Source organism: Cynocephalus volans, chromosome 6 (genome assembly GCF_027409185.1).
Source record: "Cynocephalus volans isolate mCynVol1 chromosome 6, mCynVol1.pri, whole genome shotgun sequence".
NCBI lineage: Eukaryota > Metazoa > Chordata > Mammalia > Dermoptera > Cynocephalidae > Cynocephalus > Cynocephalus volans.
In genome coordinates this window covers 54899610-54925638 of record NC_084465.1, presented here as the reverse complement: position 1 = coordinate 54925638, position 26029 = coordinate 54899610, and the positions used below count along the sequence as shown (strand labels likewise).

At 33.4% G+C, this 26029-nt stretch overlaps 1 protein-coding gene across 3 annotated transcripts in view; it reads right to left on the bottom strand.

Annotated features, from left to right (window-relative positions):
• Window positions 1-2870: 2870 nt before the first annotated feature.
• The window catches only part of CD36 (CD36 molecule (CD36 blood group)), a 78776-nt gene continuing 55617 nt past the window's right edge, over window positions 2871-26029 (bottom strand). For all 3 annotated transcript variants that reach the window (XM_063098826.1, XM_063098828.1, XM_063098827.1), the window contains 12 exons: window positions 24496-24656; window positions 19511-19658; window positions 18902-19081; window positions 17583-17674; window positions 15666-15712; window positions 13422-13491; window positions 12193-12380; window positions 11222-11340; window positions 10281-10354; window positions 9678-9732; window positions 8718-8882; window positions 2871-6309 (listed from right to left, as the gene is read on the bottom strand). In XM_063098826.1, the coding sequence (XP_062954896.1) occupies window positions 8718-8882; window positions 9678-9732; window positions 10281-10354; window positions 11222-11340; window positions 12193-12380; window positions 13422-13491; window positions 15666-15712; window positions 17583-17674; window positions 18902-19081; window positions 19511-19658; window positions 24496-24656 (1299 nt within the window). In that variant the 3' untranslated portion in view covers window positions 2871-6309. The remainder of the gene's footprint in view (window positions 6310-8717; window positions 8883-9677; window positions 9733-10280; window positions 10355-11221; window positions 11341-12192; window positions 12381-13421; window positions 13492-15665; window positions 15713-17582; window positions 17675-18901; window positions 19082-19510; window positions 19659-24495; window positions 24657-26029) is intronic.

Here is a 26029-nt window from a genome sequence, read left to right as displayed (position 1 = left end):
TCCTAGACCCATCTACATATTTCTCACCCAGTTCACATCTTTCTCAACTATCAAATGATTCCTAAAAAACTTATTTGCCATCTAGGCCTTATACTGCATTGATATTTATAATTTGTTATTTACTTAGCAAGCCTATTGAACTTTACTTTACATGCTGAGTTACTCTAAACAAACCTGTTTTTGACCCCAATATAAAAACCATAATTTGCATAGGAAATCACCTTGATGCAGTGGCATCCTCCAAGTATACTACCAGACACCATCCCAGAGGTCTTGGAACAGAAAATCTCAGAGAACAACTTAAGATAATGAAATAATGAATTATTAGTCAACTTAAAATATATAGTGAGGAGCTAGGGCAAAGAGGAGTAGAACTTATAAACCTAGAACAGGATGCAAGCAGGGTAGATGTACTACTATATCTAAATCCTGACAAATGTACTGTTAACATGTCCTGCCTCTTTCTGTCACATCAGCCTTTCCTTCTAAGTGTGAGGGTCTAGACCAGAACTGAGGTTTGAGCAAGGGAGTCCAAAACACAGAATGTACCTGGCATCAAAATCTACCCATGTTGTAATGGAGAGACACAGGGGCAAGTACACCTGCCCACAGCTGTAGAGAACCAGTGGCCTGCTAAACAGCCATGTTTGTTTGTTTTCTGTATGTTGCCAGCAGGCAAAAAATGGGATACCTCTATGACTCATATAAATGTAGTGCATTATGCACACTTAGTGTCTCACTTATATTTGATAATTCCATCTTTTACTATTTTCAACAAATGCTCTACTTGATATCTAACACGTTACACTAGCTACTTCCTTCCATGCTTAGTTTCTCTTTGATTTTTAATTAGACATTGTATATATTTATACACATGATATGCACGTTTTGAAATATGTTCACATTGTGTAATCGCTAAATCAAGCTGATTAACATATGCATTATTTCACATACCATTTTTTTGTGGTGAGATTACTTAAAATCTCATTTTTTTTTCCTTATATGTAATTTTTTTAAAAATTATACATATTTGTGGGGTACAAAGTTGATTTTCAGTAGTCATGTACAATGTGTGATGGTCAAATCAGGACAGTTAACTTATTCATCATTACAATACATAATTATTCTTTGCGACTGTAACCCAATTCTCGCCAACCCTCCTCCCTCTCCCACAATTTTCCAGTTTTAGTAATCATAGTACTTCTCTCTTTCTCAAAGTTCATTGCATTATTGTGATTGTTGTTTCTTTCCCTCTCCCTATTGTTTACTTATGGTTTCAGCTCCTGCTTATGAGTGAGGACATATGGTATGTCTCTTTCTGCACCTGGGTAGTTTCACTTGGCAAAATTTTCTCCAGGCTTATCCACGTTGCTGAAAGGGGATCCCTTCTACACTGTTAGAGGGAGTGTAAATTAGTGCAGCCATTATGGAGAACAGTATGGAGGCTTCTCAAACAACTACAGACAGAACTACCATAAGATCCAGCAATCCCACTACTGTGTATATACCCGAAGGAATGGAAATCACCATTTTGAAGGGATACCTGCACTCCTGTGTTAATTGCAGCTCTATTTACAACAGCCACACTATGGAACCAACCTAAATGTCCATCAGAGGATGATTGGATAAGGAAAATGTGGTGTATATACACAATGGAATACTACTTAGCCGGAAAAAAAAAAAATCACATTTAGTTTCTTCTATCCTTGTTACATTTTTTATTAGCAGAGTTTTTAAATAAGACCAAAGATGTAAATAATACAGCAAAGTTAACACATTCCAGCGAGAGTTATTTGCAGGAGAAACTTCTGAATCCAAGTGACCCTACTGTCCATTTAGTTGGTTACTCACTAATGTCCATGTGGCACACTTGTACTTCTTCTAAACAAACTGCATGTATGATGGTGGCAGGGCTAAGATGGGAAGGCAAAGCGGGTGAGGGACTGATAATGGAAAATTACTAAATTAGTGGCCAGAATAGACATACTTTCACGAACGCATAGGACTATTACTTTTAAGTTATTATTCACGTATCTATGAGGAAATATGCAACATTAACATACATTGATTTTTCAAATAGGTTCCAGTAGAGAGAAAATTTTCAGAGTCCTGCTCCCTAGTCTAGATCAAAAGATGAAGTTATTTAAGACTTTCTGACAATGTGTATTTCCATTCTAAGATGGCTCCACAGAAGTTTCCAATAAGTAAATTCTTTTCTTTAATTCTTAGGAGGTGGACTATAGGAAATTACTTATCACTTACTACTTCTGTTACGTAGGCCCATCTTTTCACAAATGCCATAGTTATCAGCTGTGAAGACTGAAGACAGGATGATGGCAGAACAACAGCTGTCAGCTTGGCTCTCTGAGCTTAGATATTCCAAGCTCAGCTATTTCATTATTGTACAGACATTCTCTACCACAAATAAGCACGCTCCTTTGTACTCTTCTGTCTCCTCCCTCGCCCCTTCTCCCTACACCACTGTAGACATCCAGCAAGCAAACTAGCCTCGTTTTTTTTCCCCATAATAAAGCCTGTAGTTATCATGATATTCATGATAACTTATAAAAAATATAAACTACTGTATCCTGAAGAGTACCTTCATCCAGGTGGATAATTTCCACCTCAGATAAATTACAGAGAATATCTCCAATTTTAGTATCTCTTACCTGTCCCTGACCTATCCCCTAATTTACATGTAGTAAATATATTTTTCATGAATATTGTCAAGTCAGTCAAATAACACATTCCAAAAAATCCATGGAGTATAAAGTTAGTACCACTTCACCCTCTACTCTGCCATATAGATTAGCTTTATGACTGACTGAAAATACCACAAAACTCAACAGGGTAAATGACAAAACGTAGTGAAATATTTATAGCAACATTTTTAATCCTGACGGATTTTATCTCATCTCGTATGCTCATATAGCTTTGATCTCTTATGTCCTTCTGTTAATAAATCAAATGAATTTCACCATGGATCAAATACAACTAGTCCAATTTTGATGACTTATATCAGGGATTTTCAAAATTTCATGTGTCTGTGAATCACTTATGGATCCTGTTAAACTGCAGATTCTGATTCAGTAGGTCTGATGCAGGGCCTGAGATTCTGCATTTGTAACAAGTTCACAGATGATACCATGTCTCCTTCATGAGTACGTAGAATAGAGCATTTCTGAAATGTGTAGACATAAGCTACTAGCATCCAAGAAGTTAGGAAAAGAAAACAGGAAGGACAAATAACTCATGAATACATAACAACAGCTAATATAAAATTATAGTAGCAATATCAAACATGGAGGTCAAATACATTCAAAAATAAAAAGCAATTTTCCTGACAAGAAGTATTTACTTTCACAAATATTTTTCAAATACTGCTACCTTTGAACCATAAAAGGAAAAAGCAGAGTGTTCCTTTGATACATATATAGAACATAAATCATTATTAGTTCATTAGATTAGCTCCATGAAAATAACTCAGGAAAAACCAATCATAGGTAATTCTGTTGGTATATGCAGAAAACCATCATGGACAGTATTATTTGTGTTAAAAATCCATTTAGAATGGCAGATAGGCCAAAAAAGCCAGGTTAAAAGAGTAGACAGTGTCGCTAATACATTGGACTCAAACAAAAAAACAGAACTGTCAGTTGGAACACACCTAAAACAGACTCCACCTAAACAGGTAATTACTGTGTAGCTCAGACACTGATAGAGTTAAAAGACTGACAAATTATTGGACATGTACAAATATTCAGCATATAGAATTTTGATAGATAACCAATATGTATATAGCTATATTTTTCTCCCAAAATGATACCCCCCCCCCCTTTTTCAGAGAACTGAGAGATAACATAGCTTGTTCTATTTTTCACGTACTTTTATGGAGCAACATACATTAACCCATTTTCAGATGTGTCGATTCTAACCTATTTGCGTATGCTATAGATTTTCAAACAAGTTATGAACAAAAGCTATTGTTTTGTGGTTAATAAATGCAGTTTGTAGAAAAAATGTGCTTATCAAATGGTATAATTTTTATGTGTAAAGCATATAAATTCTTCCATGAAAAATTACAAGTTTTCCAACATTTACCCTCTCCCACCACCATACACTTTCACCAGGGCAAAACAAAAAGTCACACATCTAACACATTCCCCATACTGCCCCACTCCTACTGCAGTTCATATGCACATGTGCTCACATACACCCCTACCTAAACCCCAGGTTTTCATATCAAAAAAGATACCTCCCATTCTTTAAAAAATTATTCTATTAGATATTTTAATATAATCTGCTTATCTTTGTGTATGGATTGTTTTCCCTCTTGTACATATTTTATAGAATTTGAGAAATTCTGAGGAATGATAAAGATTAGATCATACATTTATTTAAACAATACTAAAGCCATATAAGTCAAAATCATTTCTGATACCTAAATGTCACAAGATGCATTTATATATGAAGATATTAAGATCTGAGTCATCACTGTGCAAGGGTACTTCAAAAAGCTCGTGGAAAGATTGATATTATCTTTCAATTCTATTTTTCCATGAACTTTTTGAAGTAATCTCATTTATACGGGAGGTGGAAATGTATATTCTTATCCAATTCTTTTTACAGTTACCACTTTACATAGTTCAGCCCTACATATCTCAGGAATTAAAGAACTTTCCTTTATATTTCTCTGAGATGAACATGTCTACAGATGCCCTAATGCAAAGAAAATAGATTCTTAATTATCAGGGGAAAATGTCTAGGATCTCATCTGGCATCTTAGAGGAATACTTTATTTCCTCCCAATTAAAAGAAAAGGCAGTACTCAGTATGCTTCGATTATCTTCAGAGATTCAAAAGACCCCTCTGAACAGGTGGCATTTTGGTTTGTAGTTTTCAATAGGAATTTTAACATTTAGCCTGGCAACTAGCAAGAGGGGGCCAAGTTATTCTTATTTTTAGTATCTAAACAGACCAGTTACCACTCCTTCATTCTGTATCCTTCTGTGTATAAAACACAAGACAGCATTTGGTTCATCTTTGCTTTTATGCTACAACTTTTTAGGGGGACTAGTGCTCTCTACAGTAAGTGAACTTCTGCTAAAGAAAGCAGAATTACCTATTAATGTGTCTCAATCAAAAGGAAAGAAACTTAAATCTTGAACTCAAGTCCTGCTGCTATAAAGGATGAAACCAAATGTCTTTTTGTTATTCCTCCAATCAGCTAAAAAAATTAGCCTGGGGGAGGTGGTCAAAATTGAATTCAGAAAGAAATACAAATTTATAAAGAAATATGAATTTAGATAAACTTGGGACAGAAAATGCAGGTAAATGTTTTGTGACACAGCAGGAACTACACAAAGCACAAGAATTTAAGAACATTTTTTAATGGCTGAAACCAGTCTTTCTGAGGTGACTATGAAAGTGAGAAAAATATTAGAACAAATAACGGTTAATGCACATTCTAATCTCTCTAATATTTCACACACTAATTCCTTTATTATCATTTACATCTCTTAATACTAGAACAGCATTCTGAGGTTGCCAAGTATAAGTTGCTACTGAGTAGAAAGACCAAAATCTACTCAGATTTCCAGAAGAGCTTCAAAACATGGAAAATGACCGAGTCCTTAAAATACTAAAAACTAAAATGTGCTAAAAATGATGTCCATTTGCATGAACAGTGACAAAAAAATATAAGCCCATATTTTTATAAAGTCAGAAAATGATTATGATGCCTACTGTTTCTGTACAAAGAATTTCATAGAGAAAGAAATTTTAGTAATATATCATAGCTCATAGCCAATAATTTTGTTTTTCCATACTTAAGTGTCTTAAAATATTTGGTGTTCATGAAATGCAATGTACTGACAGTCGTGGGACTGTCTGTTGCAACTGAACGAGGATACTCCTAGGGTGATCGTTTTCTTTCCTTGATGAGGAAGACAGAAGTTCAGTGCCCAAGATTTGTTTAGAATGTCCACTCCTCTGCTGAATTTGCCACCAGGGAACCAATGAATGAATCAGAACAAAAACTAAACAAAAAGCAAAACAAAATAATTGGTTTGTGCTTAAGTCAGTTCTATTGGAACTGAAATTGATTCAACTGTGTAAATGATGAATTTCAAAATGTGCCAGGTTCTTGTTCAAAGTGAAAAGAAAAAAAAAAAGTAGTGCCACCATTTCGTCGACTCAAAAATAAGATGTGTTTGTAAAAATAAAGCATGTTGTGTCTTCATTTTGTAAATCAACATTACCAAAGGTCCTGATGTAGCTGGTGCATAAAGGTAGGGATTCATTGGCTGCCTGTAAAGTAGAAGAAATGTTACTACTTATCAGAAAGCAGTGGAATAATAAAACAGACAAAATTCAAATTCAATATATACAAGATATCACGTTTTCTATTACTCAGTCCAATTTCTAAAGGTGTAGAGAGAAGTGCTCTAGTGGACTTTACCAATAAGGCAATACATGTTCCCATCCATTCAAGTAGGAGACGTAGAAGGCTGCTTCCCAACTCTAACCAGAGAAGGAACAGTGCTAATTTAGTAAGCTCTGGACAGGCATTCTCACACCCCTCAGATCATCTTCTCAAGATGGATATACCACTTTCATAAGGACAATTGGATTATTTTCCTTCCAATCCACTGAGTAAAATCACACATCAGCACCACCATCTTATACTTTCTTCTCCCCTGTATATTCATGTCCTTATTTGTTTCAATTGTTCACAAATCTGTCCAAAGGCAGGAGTTTTAGGATTTTCAAAACCAAGACTTGTTTGAGGAACATTACACATCTGTGATTCTCCTAAATGTAGCAAATCAAGTAATTAACAACAAAAAATATCTTCTCTACTTTTTAAAAAGAAACATAGCTTTTTAAAGGTCAGTAATTATTTTTTTTTATAAAAGTCAAATGGATAAGCAAAACTAATTGTTAGCTAAGACATCCCAGAAAGTTTTCAGTTCTTCACCATAATTGAGACATATACAAACCCAGGTAATCTGAAATTCAGAGATCATTATGCAGTGATGAATTTTATCACAATTTTAATATAAAATACTTATAGAAAGTATTTTATATCTTCTGTTTTCTTTTGAAAAGCAGCTTTCCCACTAGAACAAGATTTTTGTTATTCTTTCAGCAGATGATCTTTTCTGTTATATAAATGATCGCATGAATATCTTTAATTATAGCTTGTTTGTTACTGGGCTAATGACAGGTATTATAGGTGATGAAATACTTCCTTTACAATAATGTGAATATACTGTTAGCATTCTGAATACATTCTGTCCAAATAGATTGTATTATTCAGTCTTCTTTTCAGTGAATAAATAGTGGCAGAAATGATCAAAACAAAAGATTGCGTTACCTACCCAGATACAAGCTCTCAATCTCATTAAGAAATTATTGGTCCCTAAATTCTATTTTGTTTATTTTTAAAAATCATCAATTTAACTGATATGTATTTTGATAAGAGAATTTTGCATCTGTTAAAATTTATGATTTCATGGAATGTCTCAGGAATATAGAATGAATGCTAATAAATCCAGGCTACTGGAAACTCACAAAATTGTATTAGGAACTAGATGTAATAATTCATATAAAATGGTTAGCCTGATTCTGGTACATAGTGAAAGCTCAATAAATATTATTTATTGTCATCAGTAGCAGCCCCAGAAATTCTATACAAAACAGCTTAGGGTGCAGTCTGATTGCAAGTAGAGAAGACTTGTTTTGAAGTTGTTCTTTTCATAGCAAGCACACTGCTTTTATTTACATTGCATATATTTTTGAGGTGGTCAGGAAGGAAGGCTGATGGAAACTACAGAGGGCCTGAAAAATTCTCCCACAGGACACACTAATGTTACCTATGATTATTAAAGAAACGTTTCAATTTAGGGAACAGAGGGTGAGGCATTCATTTCTATTTATCTACAAGGCGGCAAGGGCACTAATACTGAAAGCACTAAGGCCTGGTCCTCCTCTATGATTTAGCCTAAACTCTTAGATCTTGTCCATGTTTACCCACATTTTCTGCTAAACTCTGAATAATTTCATTTTACTGCACTATTTCCTCCTATTTTTTTGAACTGCTATATTCAAATTTTAGGTAAAGTCTTTTAATCATTCATTTGGGCTTCACATTAAACATCTTGGATTCAGACAATGGATGGCTAGCATGCCTACATGCAGAAATCCTTTTTTATTAATATGTTATCTTCATTTTAGAATTCATTTCACTGTAGTTTTTTTAATAGCTTATTTAATTTCCCTGTTTTCCTTTCCCTTGTAAATTTCAATCTCTCTGAATCTTCATAATTTGTTACTTGAATCTCTCCTAGTCAATAATATATTACATTATACATTTTATTTTTTTATAATTAACTAGCTATAAATCAAAATGAACAAGTCAGAATTTTGGACAAAAGCTATACTTGTGCTAACTTTACAGTGGTCATAATTGCATCTTTTATCTTATTTTTCCCAGAATTAAAAATGTAATTTAGTGATTTGCTTGATACTCATAGGTCCTATTTACTAATCTAGTCTTCATTTGTATTTTAATTTACATCAAGCACCTCAAAATTGGAGACTATATTAAAAAATGATAGTTGGCTAGACATGTCTAGAAATATAACCCCTCTTTGATAAAATGAAAACAAGTAATATATAGTTACTTAAACAATATATTTTTAATATGTACTTACTTATTTCACTTGTTTTGATCTGCATACACAGTATGAAATCATAAAAGCAACAAACATTAATACACCAACACTCAGTAAGATAATTTCTACCAGTCCAAGAAGGTTTATTTTTCCAGTCACTTTATTTCTGAACATTTCTGCCCTCTCATCACCAATGGTACCAGTCTGTAATCAAATTAATAATTAGCATTATTTGGGTAGATTAGTAAAGAAAAATACTCAAGCCTCCCAATTATTTATCACCCTTTATATCCAGCACCTTTATAAGTGTTAGTCATCTGTATCTGTAAGACAAGTCAGCAGAATTCCCTTTGCATATCAACGAAGGCAGTAAAGGCTAGTAGAAAATTTAGACAGTGAAATATAATCGCCCTCATTTCAAACATGCTGTATGACACTCTTCAATGTACTAGGACTCATTTGATTTTCAAAACTGCCTCTGAAATATTTCAGTTTTCCAAAGGATGTTTGCCAGTGACAGAGGGTTTCTCAATGTCGAGAGTTTTACCTGCTCTAAAGGCTTATTCAATGCAGTGGTTTACACTAAAAATATCTTGTCAGGCAATAAGATAGAATGCCCATACCTACCCTAACCTTGCCTTTATAAGCATAGTTGGCTTTTATTAATGCTATAATAATTAGTGAGTTTTATTTGCAGTTACATGAATATACTTCTTCCCTATGACAAGCACTACAAGAAAAAGTTGTTAATAGATGCATTTTGGAGATAATGTTAAATGATAGGTGGTGTTTTGTCTTTCTGAACTAACACAAACTTTATTTCTGTGCAATTTGGTTCTCTCAAATAGGTGTAATCAATGTGTAAACTCATCCATATGAGTAATGGAGATACACACAATTTCAAAGTCTATACATACATGTCCAATTTTTGAGACATCAAAAGCTTTTTTATATACAAAGAAGCTTATTTTTTAATTAAAAAAAGACTAAAATACTAACCTCATTAAGCCAAAGTACAGGCACAATATAGTTCTTCTTCAGACCCTTTAATGTTCTGTAACATACATTGAAAATAATTATGAAAAATATACTAATATGTTTCTATATGCATAACAAACATTTTAATAATTACTAGTGTAAATAGATGCTCAGAAATTGGTTGCTCTTACAAATTGGTTAAATCCCTTGATTTTTGCTCCCTTCCTTCAATGAGTCATTTAAATTTCAGTATAGCTGTTTCTCGGACAACTTTTGCTCTTGTAATTCTTTCTCATACAGATCTTCCTTTTGAACAAGTTCTACCCAGGAAAGTAAAATATGTGAGTTCTAGGAATTACTGTCATGGAAATATTTGGGCAGCTAACAAAACGAGGATGCCTCCAAATACTCAAAAACCATTACAAAACATACCTAAATACCATTTCAATAAACACTAGATATGATCCTAAGTACAAATAAAGCATTTGGTGATTATTGCTTAGTGACAAAAAGCTAAAGGGAAGTTGACATTTGATATTCTTTCCACTTTCACAGATTTACACTCATGTTCTTATGTGAAAATAATACAAATAATATAAAGATAAACTTGTTCAAGAGACTCACTCAATTTTCTTTGCTGGTTTGACCAATATGTTGACCTGCAGCCGTTTTGCAAACTGTAAAGTGAATCCAGTTATCTAAAAAGAAAGCAAGCTAAATTACTAACTTCTTTTTAAAACATCCAAAACTTATTTTTATAGTAACAGTAGAAGAGAAAGAAAGAGAATATAGAAATTAAGGTAAAATACAAATAAAAAACTTATTGATTAGACCTATTAAATGTATCTAAAATTATATGTGTATGTATACAAACACACAATGTCTTTGCCCAACCTAATGTCAATGTTTTAGTTAGATTTGTGATATTTACCTCAAAGAGTTTTAAGGAAATCAACAGCAATGATAAAACATAAGAGCTCAGATCGTTCATTTAATTCATGAATTATGCATGGTCAAATATATATTCAGTTAGAATCATAATACTACTTTTCATTATCATTTAAACTGAAACATGACTACTAAAATAAAAATGAAAACTGGTGTGCTACAGCAATTTTTATATTTTCCTGACACTAATCATAATAGATTTTACGCCAAATTCACATATACTGGTAAAATCTTTTAATCCCTCATAATACTCATATACTGTGACTTCTAATAGAAGCAATACTTAGAGTTAAATGCACTATAAGCACAGAATAATAACTTATATAAAATTGTTTTAAGACAATTACAATCATTTCTATCACTGGCATTCCTGGCCTGTAAATCATCTGAAAGGTTTATAAAGCTCTATAATGTGAAACTAAAATTGAATCTTCTTGACATTTGATAAGCAACAAAAGGGAGAAATCAATGCAATTTTCATTGACATAAAGTTTCAGTAACTTAAGAATATGATTCAATAAACATGATCACCGAGTGCGACATAAGATCTTTTTTACATTAAATATCATTTCTAAAAACAGTATTAACCAAATCAAATCAATAAAATATTTGCTTACAGGTTCAATATCCAAGTATGTCCTATGTTCTTCTTCATTTGGATTTAAGCCTTCAGTAGTTTCTAGAATATCAGGACTTGCATGTAGAAAATGAGGAAGTGAAATGTACACAGGTTTTCCTGAAAACAAGTTTTAAGAGTCAACTGGCAATAAATAATTTTCCTCATTTCATATATCACTCAAAATATTTCCTTGAAAATAAAGCTTTTTAAATATATATATTTATATATTTAAATATATATATGTTTAAATATATGTATTTATATGTTTAAATATATTTATATATATAGTTGATTTTGAACACTGGGCAGTGATGGTGGAGAAGAATTATAACATCAGGTCACTATTGCACAAAAATATAAAATTCTGCATCATTCTATAAATCAGTTTATATCTGTTGTACATTAATTTTTATTATGTAAAGTCGAACAGCCAAACACAGTGTTTCAACGATACATGTTTATGACTATGAACATAATTTCTTTTACACAAGAGTAGTTTTTTCTTTCTTCATCCATGCCCACTCCAGTGTGATGAATACGATCAAGATAAGACAGACGCCAAATTTTGTGCCTGTCAATTCTTGTTTTAGAGATACACTGAAGATATTTACTTTTACTTACTATTTTCTATGGATGAGAAAGCTAGAACAATGACAGATGGATAACTTGGGACACTTAAAGCATCCCAAGAGAATTAATTTCATTTCACTCTAAATCTAAAAGCAGCACAGGAAAATACTGGCATGGTTTTATCTAATGATAACCAAGTTTTGCAACACTGAAACGCTATTGGGACTTCAAAAACAATACAAAATCAACATCAAAATTTTCTGCCATCACCCTTACCGTCTGTCTTTATTGCTTCCTTAAATTGAAAGTTTGGCTGGAAAGGGATTCTGGCTAAAGGTTACATTTTAAAGAATATTGTAAATTTTGTCACGGACCATGACACTGAGAATATTTACTCGCCTTCTTTGCATTTGCCGATGTATAGCACACCGTATGATGTACAGTTTTTTGAGATAATTTCTTCTGTGCAGAAACAATGGTTGTCTGGGTTTTGAAGTGGAGATGCAAAGGCCTTGGATGGAAGAACAAATCTATACACAGGGATTCCTTTCAGATTAACTTCGGACTCAAATACAGCATAGATTGACCTAACAGATCAAAAAGAGCTTTATTCAAGGAGCCTGAACTATATTCTGGAGATTCACTTTTTTCCCCCTTATATTATCGTCTTACTTTAAATTAGAAAAATTAGATACTCGACACAATTTTAAACACTCATTTAATTCTTAGGACAAAAGTTCTTATGAAATTTTAAGGCATACCAGAAACTTGATACATGAGTATGAACTATTCTGATCTTTGTTCTCAAAAGCTTCCAAGAGTTTTGCTTGTGAACTAGCATGGAGTATTAATACCAAAGCCTCTTCTCATAGTTAATGACTTCCCTCAAATCCTTGATTTGTGCTCAGTTTAAATAAAATAAAAAAGTTTCTGTCCTTTAAAAATTTGAGAGAAAGGTCACTTGGCAAGCTGTGCATGCTTGATACATACCTTGTACACCATTTACTGTCTACCATGACCTAGGGCTCAATCCACTTCTCTTCTAATTCCCAGACAACCCTATACAAGTATGAAGAAACTGCTCTCTTCAATAATATAGAAAAGAAAAAGATTCAAAGATATCAAATGTTTATCTGTAATCACACAGTCTTTAGGAACAGGGCTGGGGCACCAGGGTAGTGGTATGAGCTCCAGTGCTTGTATGGGTGGTATCTATTAGGACCAAATAATTTGAAAAGATGCCACGATGGCAGTAGAGCACATTAATTAACACAGTTCAGTGATAGTTGCATCATCTTCTCTGGACATCTGCAGGAAGACTGGGCATGCCCTTCTAGACTTGATTGTTATTAAATATACTATTAGTTTAGTAAAAAGGAAAACAGTACTTGGTTAGACAGAAATGGCAAAGAAAATAATTTACATTATAAAAGTATTGAAGATGTAGAAGGATATTTTGTGAACAGTTCACATTATGAATTCCATATTCTTATATTTATTCTTCAGAAATCACTAAGTTTCCCCAAGCATATTTTATTTTTCTGAAATAATAAGTTTCTTGGCCTGCATTTTGTCACTTGGGGAAAAAAGTCTGATTCACATGCATACAATTGGTGTCTTTGTCTTACCTGCAAATGTCAGAGGAAAAGAACTGCAAGACCCGGGTCTTCTCAACAAAAGGTGGAAATGAGGCTGCATCTGTTTAAAAATCAAGCCAAAGGTAAGTGACTAGATGTCACGTGTATTCTGGAAAAATCTATAAATCTCTATTCCAGCATGATCAATAGAAATGTAATATGTTTTCTTTAACCCAATACATCCAAAATATTATGATTTTAACATGTTATCAATAAAAAAATTAAGACATTTTACATTCTCAATTCAGTGTGTATGTTATAGTTACAGCACATTTCAATTCATATTAGCCACATTTCAAGTGTTTAATAGCCACATGTGGGTAGTGGCTACAAATTCAATAAATCTGCACGCTATACACATTCACTGGTACAAAATAAAAGAAACTTTAAAGATGTTAAAGCTATGATTGGTTTTTTTCCCCCTTTTAAATGCCCCACTCCATCAGAATGGCACTCTTCTTACCAAGAAGATCATTTAGAACTCCTGCTATATCTACACTGTTCTTATTTTTAATTGTGGTTCATTCACCTGCCCTAATGGTAATTAATATTTTTGAAACAATTTACTAAAGTTCTCTCACTAAATAGAATTTCCTGCAAATGCCTGGAAAACATATCCATCAAATTTAAAAAGGCATTTATTGAGTTTATTAAATTTCTACTATAGTTATAATCCATGACACATATTGGATATATAAAGAAATAAGTAGATAACTCTTCCATTTGCTTTTCAAATGAGTACCATCCCCAAACGAGCCACCACTGAACGTGTTTGTTTAAAATGGTAAGACGCATTTTTCAATTAAGTATTCTAGGTTCTCTTTCTGGCAAATATTTCAACCTTGTGACCTTGTTATCTTTCATTTACACTCTGGTAAAGTGAAATATAACACAAGACCACAGTGATCACTGTTTGATCCTGCCATTGAGAGAACTGGATATTAAAGTCTACCTTAAATTCCCCACATAGGTCCTAGATGGGCATTTCCTACAACTGCCTTCCCAATACCTTGGAAGGAGAATGCACTGAAAAGCTTCAAGAATTATCTGAAAATTATGTCATAATTAATCCCAGCGCTTATAATGGGCAATGACCACAATATAGCTGGTATTAGCAGGGCTTTTTATTTTTCCTGAAAGAAACATTCTACACATATACCAATATTTTCATTTTGCCTTTTCTAATTTCCTGAGGAAAATAGAGGATGCACTTCTAAATCATGACGAAATACACTGGAATCTTTCTGCTTCATTAGGCTCTAATGATGAATAGAAACTTCAGGGCCGTCACCAAGTACCGTAACCAAGAATTTCTCTCACAGGGATAGTTCCTTGTCCTGCCCAACCTACCTCTGCTCCTAGTTTGTTTTACTACTGTTTTCCTCTTAGATATTTTTAACTTCATGCCTGATGCTCATATATTTATATTATGGTCATTAATGAATGCCCTACTTCCTGTTGTTAAATCTGTCGACTTCTCAGCTTTGGACAGAACTTTTTAATGATTTTTTTTCTAAAACCAACACAGAATCCTTTACTATTTAGGAGGAGCACAGTGTATTTCTCTCTGTATCTTAGGACTAAATATTATGCTTATATAATTACTAGAGTTAGGAGTATTGAGGACTTGACAATTTATTTGCAGAAATGCTTTACTTAGAAAGGAATTTCTTCAGCTACCCCCATGGCTCAAAACCCTACAAAGCGAAGCCAGCAATGATTTTGCTGTGTTTTTTTTTTGTTTTTCTACAAGACAGTGATAAAATTAAATGAGCATGCAAAAAAATCATACAGTTGGAGAAGTGAACATTTCTTGTACTTCCTTTTTATTTAACTTTCTTCATTTTTATTATATCATTTTCCAAAAGGTATTTTTTAAACAACTTTGTAAACATCATGCTTTTGTTTCTTAGTAGTTGGAAGCTTACCTCTGGTTTTAACTACCTCATGGTATTTAATTCCCATTACTTTGTAAAACAAAAGTTTTTACAAAGCAAACATTTCCCTAGTAATGTAGTCAGAGCTAATCTTCTATGGTTAATCTTCAGAAATTGTATCACATTAAACAGACATTTACTAAGCTTATATAAAAACAAACTGAATTATGTTGTGAAAATATAAAGTCAGGTCAACACATATGCTGAACCTTCAGAACACTCTAGGTATGGTGATGGATTTCTGGGAGAAAATGAGGTGGGCTTATTGTTATTATTACCACAAAACAAATGTCCTTACCTGTACCATTAATCATGTCACAATAACTTGTCCAGTAGGTTAGATTCCTTAGAAATAAGAAAGAAAATGAACATTCTCACTTCAAGAGCGCTTTTCTCACATTTTTTCTATTATTATTCATTACTTTTCCTAATATAATGAAAATCAGATGGACAAATGCAAGGTTTAAGAAATGTTCTGACCCATTCGGTCCATGTTTTGTTTAAACCTTTCATCTTATTGCAATAAATTAAGAGGCCAGATCATAAAATAAGAACTGTCAAATGCTAAGCTAATTAGAAACAACTGGGAATAGACATAATTCTAAAAGAAGAAAATTTAAAAAGAGATGTCAGAAAAAGTTTGTTCCCTCACCCCCATGGGACGTATGATGAGTGTTCAGACTGAATAAGAGGTAAATATTGAATGAATAACTGATGTAAGCTCAGTATGAGGGAGAAGAGGGGATGGAAAAAAAAAAGAGCAGATGTTTTAGATCAAAGAATTTTGAAATGTGTGGATAATTTACACTTTCTCCCCCTTTCAATTTTTGCATGGACTGGCATTAAATTAGGACATAGTTATTAATTTATGCTTTGCTGCCTAAATAAGTTAATTTTCCTGCATCCTTGGCCACTTTTTCTCGATAGAAAAACTGCTTTTTCCCACTCCTGACATCTCCTTATCCTGTGAGTTGTCAACACAAGCTGTCACTTTTTTAAACAGAATAAGCTGTTAATCATGCTCAGTCTCGCCATGAGTTAAATCAACCTTATCATAATTTTAAAGTGATGTGAAATTCTTTTTCCAATTAGGAGCTCTTAGCCATTCTCCTCAAAGCCTCTCAATAATATGGAAATACAGTGAAATGATCATTGTTCCTCAATATGCAAACATTGTGATCTCCCCTGAAATGAACACTTAAAAGTGTTTGTTTTCCTCCACTAGACTTTTCTACAAAAATATGTAACTATGGACTCTTTAGAAAAAAAGTACTACACTAGTAAATATTTAACTGCTATATGCAATGATTAGCTAAGGACACAGTTTGAGGCAGTGGTTACTTATATTAATAAAAACAATCTTAATTTTGATTACTTTATTCTTTTTCAGTAAGAAACTGGCCTAAAGCACAATTGTTAAGTTTAAGAAGAAGAGATATTTGTTAGGGTTCTTCCTATTTTTCATATGACAAGTTATGAATCCTTCAGATGAACAGGCAGGAGGTAGGGGAGAAAGAAAATAATGGCTTTATGAAGCTATCTTGCTCTTTTACCATTTCACAGATGGCATATTCTTCATTTTCACATTTAATGTAAATCTTAGAACTGTACTTGGAATACCAATTCCATTTTGAATTGATAAAGGTTAAAAAAAAAACCTGCATCATCAGAATAGAAAATTATTTCAAGATCGTTTGCAGAAGGAAAGTCATGAAAGTATTCACATGGATTCATTAAGCCTCCAGCTATAGAGACACATCTAGGTCATGTCACTGGAATGCACAATTTTTATTTGATATGCTCTATTTAAGTAAAACAATAAAATGTTTCTACCTACTAGACAATCAGTTGGTATCTTGATTTTCTTCCTTTTCCTTGGTACTTATCTAATTGTATGGATGTACTGTAATGCTGGATACACAGCAGAAATGAAACTAGTCCCTTTGGATTTCTTTGTGTAAGAGAACCTGTATATAAAGAGAAACCAAACCCTAACTTGGACTGATATTCAGCTGCTGTGCACTGGTGTGAGTATGGCAGTTGGCAGGATTAAAGGGTTAATGCCTGGCTTAACAAGAACTCCCAATGCTGAGATACAGATAGGTCTGTTCCATAGGTTGGTGCCTGTACCTTACAAGTTGTTAAACAAATACCACCCCACCTTAGAGTACCCCAGTAACACATACACACGTGCATGCTTTACCCAGATACTTACTTTTTGCCTTTATAAGTGTCAATTATGGCAACTTTGCTTATGTTATCTTTTCCACTGAAAACTTTATAAACTCCATCTACAGTATTGTTGTACTGAAAAGATATGCACAGGAAAAAATTACTTCTAGAACAAGTCATATTTTCCAAGTTATAAAACATGTAATTAACTCACTTTCACATTTCTCAAACACAGGTTAGTCCTATTTATTCTATATGATTTGAAATAAACAGGCAATAAGATTTTTACATTATTGGCCTTTAAAACTTTTTCAAGGATAGAATGTAAAAGGCACCTAGAAATAAGTGCTACATGCTCAGGCAAAGGAAGAAAATAAATACCAGAAACTGACAAGATCCAAACTCCAGCACTTTTTTTTCATAAACAAGCCAATAAAGCCATTTGATCACTACTCCAATTATACTGAGGTGAAGGGATATTGAACAACACCTTTGAGAACAATGACTGACTTCTAGAGGTATTCTAAATGTTATAATCTTTAATAAGTGATTACTAAAATAATAAGAATTAGCCAAAAAAGAGTTATGAATAGTGAGTTAAAATTATACTGAGTCTTTGATCCCTTAAGGCGTTCTACTTTCACATTTATTTGATAATGTAATCTTACCATTATCTAAAAGTAAAACAACAACCATTAACTAAAGAATATAATTAATATTCACATATAGTGACAAATGAAATCACAGTCAAAATTTCAGTTCAATAGTCAGCTTGTCCTATTTGTAATTCAAAACATTAAACAATAACTACATGCTCATTTTCACATTTTCCTTAATCTCCAAACAGCCATTTCATGACACGTGTGGACCACTAGAAGTTTTTATTCACAAATCCCATTAAAATAAGGCCTACTAACTTACCAAAGTTGTTGGGGTGTGCAAATTTAGCCTAACTTTTAAATTAAAACAAATTTGCCAGATCTGGAGGAGGAGGAATGATAGGACAAATATATTTAACACAAACACAAATGTGGTACTGAACATGATTTAGTGAGAAGGGCAATCAAAACTGAAAACAGTGTTGAAAAATTTACAGGCTAACAAGCTGATTTTAGATAAATTGTATATTTATAGAAGAGTATAAACCTGGTTAAATATCCGAGTTTCTTAAAAGTATTAAATTCAGATAAATTTCCCAACTAGGAAAGCTGAAGCCATAGATGGTGACTTTTTAAAAAATTTAGGATATGTATTCTCAGATCAGCAATAGGGTTAACACTAAACTATAAAATCAGTCTTGCCAATGCTACTTATTTGTCTAATTAAAATATAACAATATTGCCATTCATATTTGGTACTTACAGGATAAAACACACCAACTGTGGTAGGAACAGGATATGGAACCAAACTCAAAAATGGATCTTTATAGCCCCATAATAGCTCTTTCACAGTTCTGGTTTGGAACATAGAAGATTTTGACTTTTTGATAAGTGAATTGAGTACCACTTGAACAAATGCATTTGGGTAGAGGTGGGGTGCAGCCTACAAAAGATAAAAATCACTGTTTAAGACACCAATACCAGATTTTAACAGATAAATGGAATAAATACTATAACTAAGTTTAATATTTTTTAACTATATCTTTAAAATCACTGGCAAATCCTGCCAACACTGAAAGTGTAATCTGTCTAATCCCTAGATGAACACATTTCTCTGCCTCAATGCCAGCTACAAGAGGACATTCCAAGTTAAGCCCTATTTTTTTAATGATACACTTTAGGTGTTTAATTTAGTTGATTATTATGACTGCTGTCATCTTTCCAAATGACCATAACTTCATTTAAAATAATGACATAGGAACATATTTTTATAAAAATGGCAAAATAAAATCTGATAATTCTAGTGATGAGATTAATTATAGTGGGTGCTAGAGTATTTTTATACAAATAACTTGGTTGGTTGTCTACTCACTGCTACAGCCAGATTGATAACTGTGAAAGTGTCATCCTCTGTTCCAACTGATAGTGAAGGTTCGAATATGGCACCGTTGGGCTGTACAAAAGAGACTGTGTGGTCCTCAGGGTTGTGGGTGATGTTTTCCTTGGCTAGATAACGAACTCTGTAAAAACAAACAAACAAACAAACAAAAAAACAGATGTAAAAATTTTTTTTAAAAATTGTCTCATGAACATTAGATCCTCCAATGCTATTCATTCATTCAACAAATAATATGTGAATACATAGAATATACCAGAAATTATGCTAAACAATGAGTTAAATGATAAGCCAGTGCTGGGTCTCTAGCAAACTAATCAGAAGGGGTCTTGAACTTGCAAACAGAAAATTAGAATATCAGGAGAGAAGTAATATGTGTTATAATGAGAGTTTACACAAAGTCCATGGGAAAACACAGAACAGATACAAATCCAGGCTTGGTATAGTCCTAGTGGGGGTAAGAGTCAAGGCATGTTTTGGTAGCAAATTTCACATAAGTGGTCTAAATAACAAATAGAAGTCTAATTAGATAAAGTAGGGCAGAAAGTAGCATGCATAAGAAAAAAGAACATGATATATTTTGGGACACAGAAATGTTTGAATGTGGTTGGATTACAGAGTGACAGTAAGGAGGGTGGTGGGAAATAAAGCCACTGAAATAAGCAAGATCTTAAACAAATGGATTGCATCGCACACTTGTTTAATAGACTGTCCTGAGGGTAAGAAGGAGACAGTAGAGAGGTTTAAGCAAGGGAATGTTAAGAACACATTTTCTTATATTAGAAAGAACACTCAAAGTACACGCCTGTCTAGGATTGGCTTTTTCATCTCTTTCAGTTCTTTAATGAGAATTAAAAATAACTAATAGAATATAATTTCCATTTTTAAAAGCTACAGACTAACTCTCCTTCCTCACCCCAATATATTCGATACTAATCAGTTCTAAGCTCCTGGCTCTAATGTGTCTAGGCTGCAAAGTACCAACTACTTTTTAGGATAGTGATGAAGAGTAATTATTATGGGAAAATAATTTGCAAGTACAAGATATTCACTGAGATAAAATAATGTATACATCACTCATTGAAAGTCAATTATGTGAAGTGAATAGATAATTAGGTAAAGACTAAAATTTAAAGAAAAACACATTTTGTTCTACATTTTGTTATAATAAAAAAGTAAATTTTTGTCGGGTAGAAATTCTGAGTGTTTTGTATCCCCAAGCACAATGCCTGGTACATAGTGAGTTCTCAATAAATATTTTTTAATGAATGAAAAATTAATGGCTCATGTTCTTTCAAAAGAGAATTCAAAATCAGCTAGAAAGATATATTTAATGTAATTTCATCAAAGCTTATTTATTTTCCTTGGAGTACTGTAGTCATACAAAGAACATAAAAATCTGAAACAGGACCCAGGAAAGTCAATTACTAGAAATGTCTTTCCTCTCAAATAACTGTACTTTAAATTTGGAGTACATGTTATTAACATTTAATAATACCTATTCATACGTAATAATTGAAACGATAGCAAAATAATTTTGACCCAAATTCTAGAATTTAAATTGTACTTACAACTATGTACCAGTAGATGGCACTCACTAAGAGAAAAATCCTTAAAACAGAGATCGGCCTTTAGAATATACTTTTTATATTATTATCATATTCATCATTACAGATTGTAATCTTTCCCCATACACTCCACCCAACCTACCCCCAACCCTTCTTCCTCCCTCCCCCCAATCTCTAGTATCCTTAGCTTTGTTCTCTCCTTCTGACAGTTCAACATATTATTGTGGTCTTGTCTTTCTTTTAGAATGCACTTTTGAAAAGAGCATAATCACTCAATATTTTTTGCTGAAAAATTAGACTGTATATAAGTTTTGGAAAGTTGGTTAATAAGGTCAAGGGAAAGAATTTGTCCTAGATTTTGTCCAAGATTACTTTCCTGTATTCCTGCCAAAGCAAAATAACTTTAAAACTGATTTATGTTGGATCTGAGAATATTTTGAAGGAATTACAGCATCTTCATAGAGATGGTGCAGGCTGAAACACAATTAATCTCAATTCAGGCAATTTCATGCTTTGACCCACGTCAAATCTTGCCATAGTTTCATGAAACTCACTTCAGCAGCCAAGTAAGACTTTGGTTCTGTTTGACGAGAAACATCCTGCTACACTTCTAATTTCAACCTGATTCAGGGTAAAATTTATACAAAAGCATCTTTAGCTCAACACATGGAAGACTCTAAAGGTCTTTTTCCTAAAACCAGTTGTTTTCCCATTGAAGACATCCAGGCAAAGAAAAAAGACGTCCTTTTGGTGACATCATGAGATAAGATGACCTCTGGTCATCAGGAATCCCTTTAAAATTGTTATATAAAAAGGAGTTTATAGTTTATAAAATTTAGCTATAAATCCAGGAAACTCCTCTTCTCCAACTCTTCTTCTGTTGCCACTCCAAGCAGATCAAGAATATATAACCCCCCCTCTTTTAGTCCCTCAAAGAGAGATTTAAAGTTCTAAGAATAAAGTATATATTAGCTGCCACCTATCTGGGGAGAAATAGGTTCAGTAATATTATGCTTATGTATCCCCACATCCCAAATACTATCCTTAAAAGTGAAAAACATAACCTCCCCCAAAACAAACAAAAACCAAAACAGAAAACATGATGAGTTCTCAAATTCTAATACCCCTTCTCTTTCCTCCCACTTATTCAGTTCACTCAGGTCATACTTTATAAATAAATATGCTTAGACTCTCATTAGGTCACATTTGAATTACAGATTTTTACAAATACATATCATAGCTATAACATTCTTTTGGGACAAGATATTTGTATAGGCTTTTGCTAATAACATAAGACTCATAAGGCCATAAAAAAACAAAAATTTTTTCCAAGGTAAGATTTTTCTTGTAACAATGAAAACCAAGTCTTCTTTAACAAAGTTTTGAATAGTTAGAGACATGCATAGAGATAGGATACTTGGGGAAAATTGCTAAGACTGGATCAGCAGCAAGGCCCTCTGCAGTTTATATGTCATATGCTATGGTAGTAGGCGCTATCACCCCATGACAACTATTTCATTATATTTTGGGTGTGAGTCATCAATCTAGAAACATATCAGTGCTATGGAGAGAAAGGAATATTATACAATCATAGACTATCTAAAACAGATAAGATGCTAAAACAATGAATTATAAGACATCATTACGAATAAGAAATTTTTTGATAATAATTGATCCTGGTGTATAACGAGTTGTCATTGTCCTTGAGGGAAAAATTACACATTTGTATAACAAATGATAGAGCAGGACTTAACTATGTTACCGTACGGATATCATATATAATACTCCTAATGTTGTGAGGCTGTTGCATGGAAAAGGAACCAGAACACCCAATTGAGAATTTAAAAAGGGGATCTTTATAAGTTGGCCGGCGACGGTCTCCCCAGATATTCTGGTAAGAGGACAGCCCCGGATCTAAGTTTAAGGGGGCCTTTTGAAGGCAAAAAGTCACAAAGTCACACAGGCAAAAAAAATCATATAGTCACACAGTCAAAGTTATCATCTAGTCACAAACATTTCCTCCTGGTATGAGGAGGGAGGGGGTTTGGCAAGGCCTAGCGCAAGCTGGTTACAGAAGCCAAGATAAGCCAGTTAACTACTTAGGGACAGCAAAAACCTCCCCAGGGCAGTTTTCTCCATAGGTTGTCTGGATGCATCCAGATATAGCTCTTGGTTTTATCAGCCAGGAACAGCATAGGCGAGAAACAGCAAAGGCGGGCAGAATTAAAAATTTTTCCAAGTACAGGATAATTTTTAATTTCTAACTTCTACTAGGAGTGCTGGGTTTTTTTTAAACAAAAACACTTTTCAAACAGTAAAAAATGGCATAAGCTAAATCAATCCACCTTATCACACTAATCCTTGGTTAAGATAGTGTTTTTTAGCAACTTAATCTCTCCTTTTCCTACTTCGATAGTTGGAAAAGACACATAGTCTATAATTTAAATAGGAGAAAATGTATACAAAAATCTTGGAATTACCAGTTCCTAAGTCTATGTGAACATGAACAAGTCACCTCACATTCTCTGGTGCCAGGTGTTTGGTTTTTTTTTTTTTTTTTTTGTATTTGCAGAACAAAACATTCTGGCTAATCACTTCCTCTAACAGTCTAAGACTCTATTCAGATGTTAAACTGTTAGGGAATATAGGCTAAAGGTACAGAATATTCAGTCTCAGGACTAGAGAAAAATATAAGAATGAAACTACTAGATAAATGTAAATACCTCTATGACCTGGAAGTTAGTTTGAATATAAATTCTTAGCAGGTACTATAGTTATGCAAAATCAGCTTAGTGCCACGATTATCAAATCACGTGTGTATGAGAATCAGCCAGAGGGTTTGCAAAACTCATTAGTGGACTCCAAAACATGAGTGACTGATTCATCAGGTCTGGGGTACGGTCTGAGAATTTGCACGTCTGTCAAGTTCCCTGGTGATGCTGCTGGTCCAGGAGCCACACTTTGAGAACCACAGATATAATGCATTAATTTTAAGATGTTAAATGCCAATAATTTTTTTTCCTGCACAGCATGTGTATTTTACAGTTGTTGAACATATATGCCACAAGTACAAAACACTTGTCACTTCTTAAATGTGGGGTAGTTAGTCGATGGTGGTAAATTTATAATAGACTCTGTATTTATTTTCTCATACACTATCTAATAATAAATATTTGGATAATTTATATATGTATGTCTTTCGATTTATTCAAAATAAATATCATTAAATCCTTAGATTAGGATTGTGTACAGATAGGAAAAATATTTTAACATATATTATCAGCAAGAAAATAAGTACTTTTCAGTAAAATGGCATTTACTAGTTGGAAGCCTTCTTCCAGAAATACATATGTTTAAAGTAAGAACACCCCTTGTTGGCGGGGACTCACTCACCTGTAGGTGTAAGGACCCCTTTGCTTAACCTTAATGTTACTGCTGTTCACGATCACTTCCTGTGGATTTTGCACATCAAAGATCCAAAACTGCCTGTAAACTTCTGTGCCTGTTTTAACCCAATTTTTAAAAGCGATTGTACCTTCCTCAAGGACAACTTCCTGTGAAAAAAACAAGTTTGGTTATTTTTTTTGTAGTAAATACAGGTACTTCTCAGTTTGTTTATAGCCTTTAGTCAGCAGAGTAAAAGAACCAAACTCAAGTATATTGTTTGTGAGAACCTTTGCAATCTTGCCACATACTTAAAGTAGAAATGTCTTAAACAAATAATTACAGCAACCTCTTTTAGTTAACCTTTTACAAAGAGATCAGTGTGTAATACTGAAGAGATTACTATTGATTTTAAATCAAACAATTGTCAAGCTTTAGGATAGCCATACAACAGTATTGCAAAAGTCAATAACACAATTTGTTGGGCAAATTTTATTAAAGTTGTTCCGAAAAGTTCTTATTCAGTTGAACATTAACTTCTCTTCTGCCCATAAGGGATTTGGATTGAGGAGGCAAAACAGAAAAATGGAGTGAAAACTAGTGGTATTGGAAGCTTTTTCCTTTTCTTCAAGAGTTGGGCATTTCAGGGGACGCAGACAATGTTTATTACATTAAGAAAATAAATACTTCTGGATGAAAAAACATAAGTTTCATTTCTTGCATGAAAATCCTCACTGATATGGCTTCCCTAACTCTCAATATATTTGCACCAATCCACTAGTACATGCTTCCAAAGATTACAACAATCTAATACATCATTATTGGGTTACTACTTTTTAGAGAAAAGGAAAAGAGAAGTAAGCTGTCCCATTATTCCTTTGTAAAATCCATTAAAAATCATTGATGCCCCTTGTACTAAAAATAGATTAGCAGACTATATATACCAATGACAGAATTTTAAAAAAACCTATATTAGAAATCTGTTTTTTTTTTTTTGCTTTAGGAGCTTTGGGTCCAAGTGGAAAGTCAGCAAACTACTCAGGGTCAATTTCATTATATATAAGATGAGGGAGTTACCACAGATGCTCTCCCAGTTTTCTTCCACAACTTTCCCTCTCTGAGCCAGAAGTCTGTGAAGCTATTGAAACTAGGGCAAACAAAGGTGGCACTGTAGCAGGCAGTATTTCCAATTAAGTACCTTGGGAAGAATGCCCAGGTTGGAGAGTTACAACTCAATGTTCGTGTGCTAGAGGAAGAGGAAGAAAACTATTTCACAGAAACTGAGCCTAAAGAGACATGTGAATACAGGAACAATCTGACCTATTTGTTTCCTTCACTTGGAAGCATCAATTCATAGAAGGTGGATCAGGAAAGAACAGTAAACATGATCACATTTTCTGGTAGAGCACACTGAGGCTCTGAGAAACAGGTGGCTGGCCCAAGGGTGACCTACGCAACACAGTAGTGGTGAAAATCCTTGTCTCTGACCCTTAGACTAATCCTCTTTTATGTCATACTATTACTGTCTTTTTATTTCCAGTTG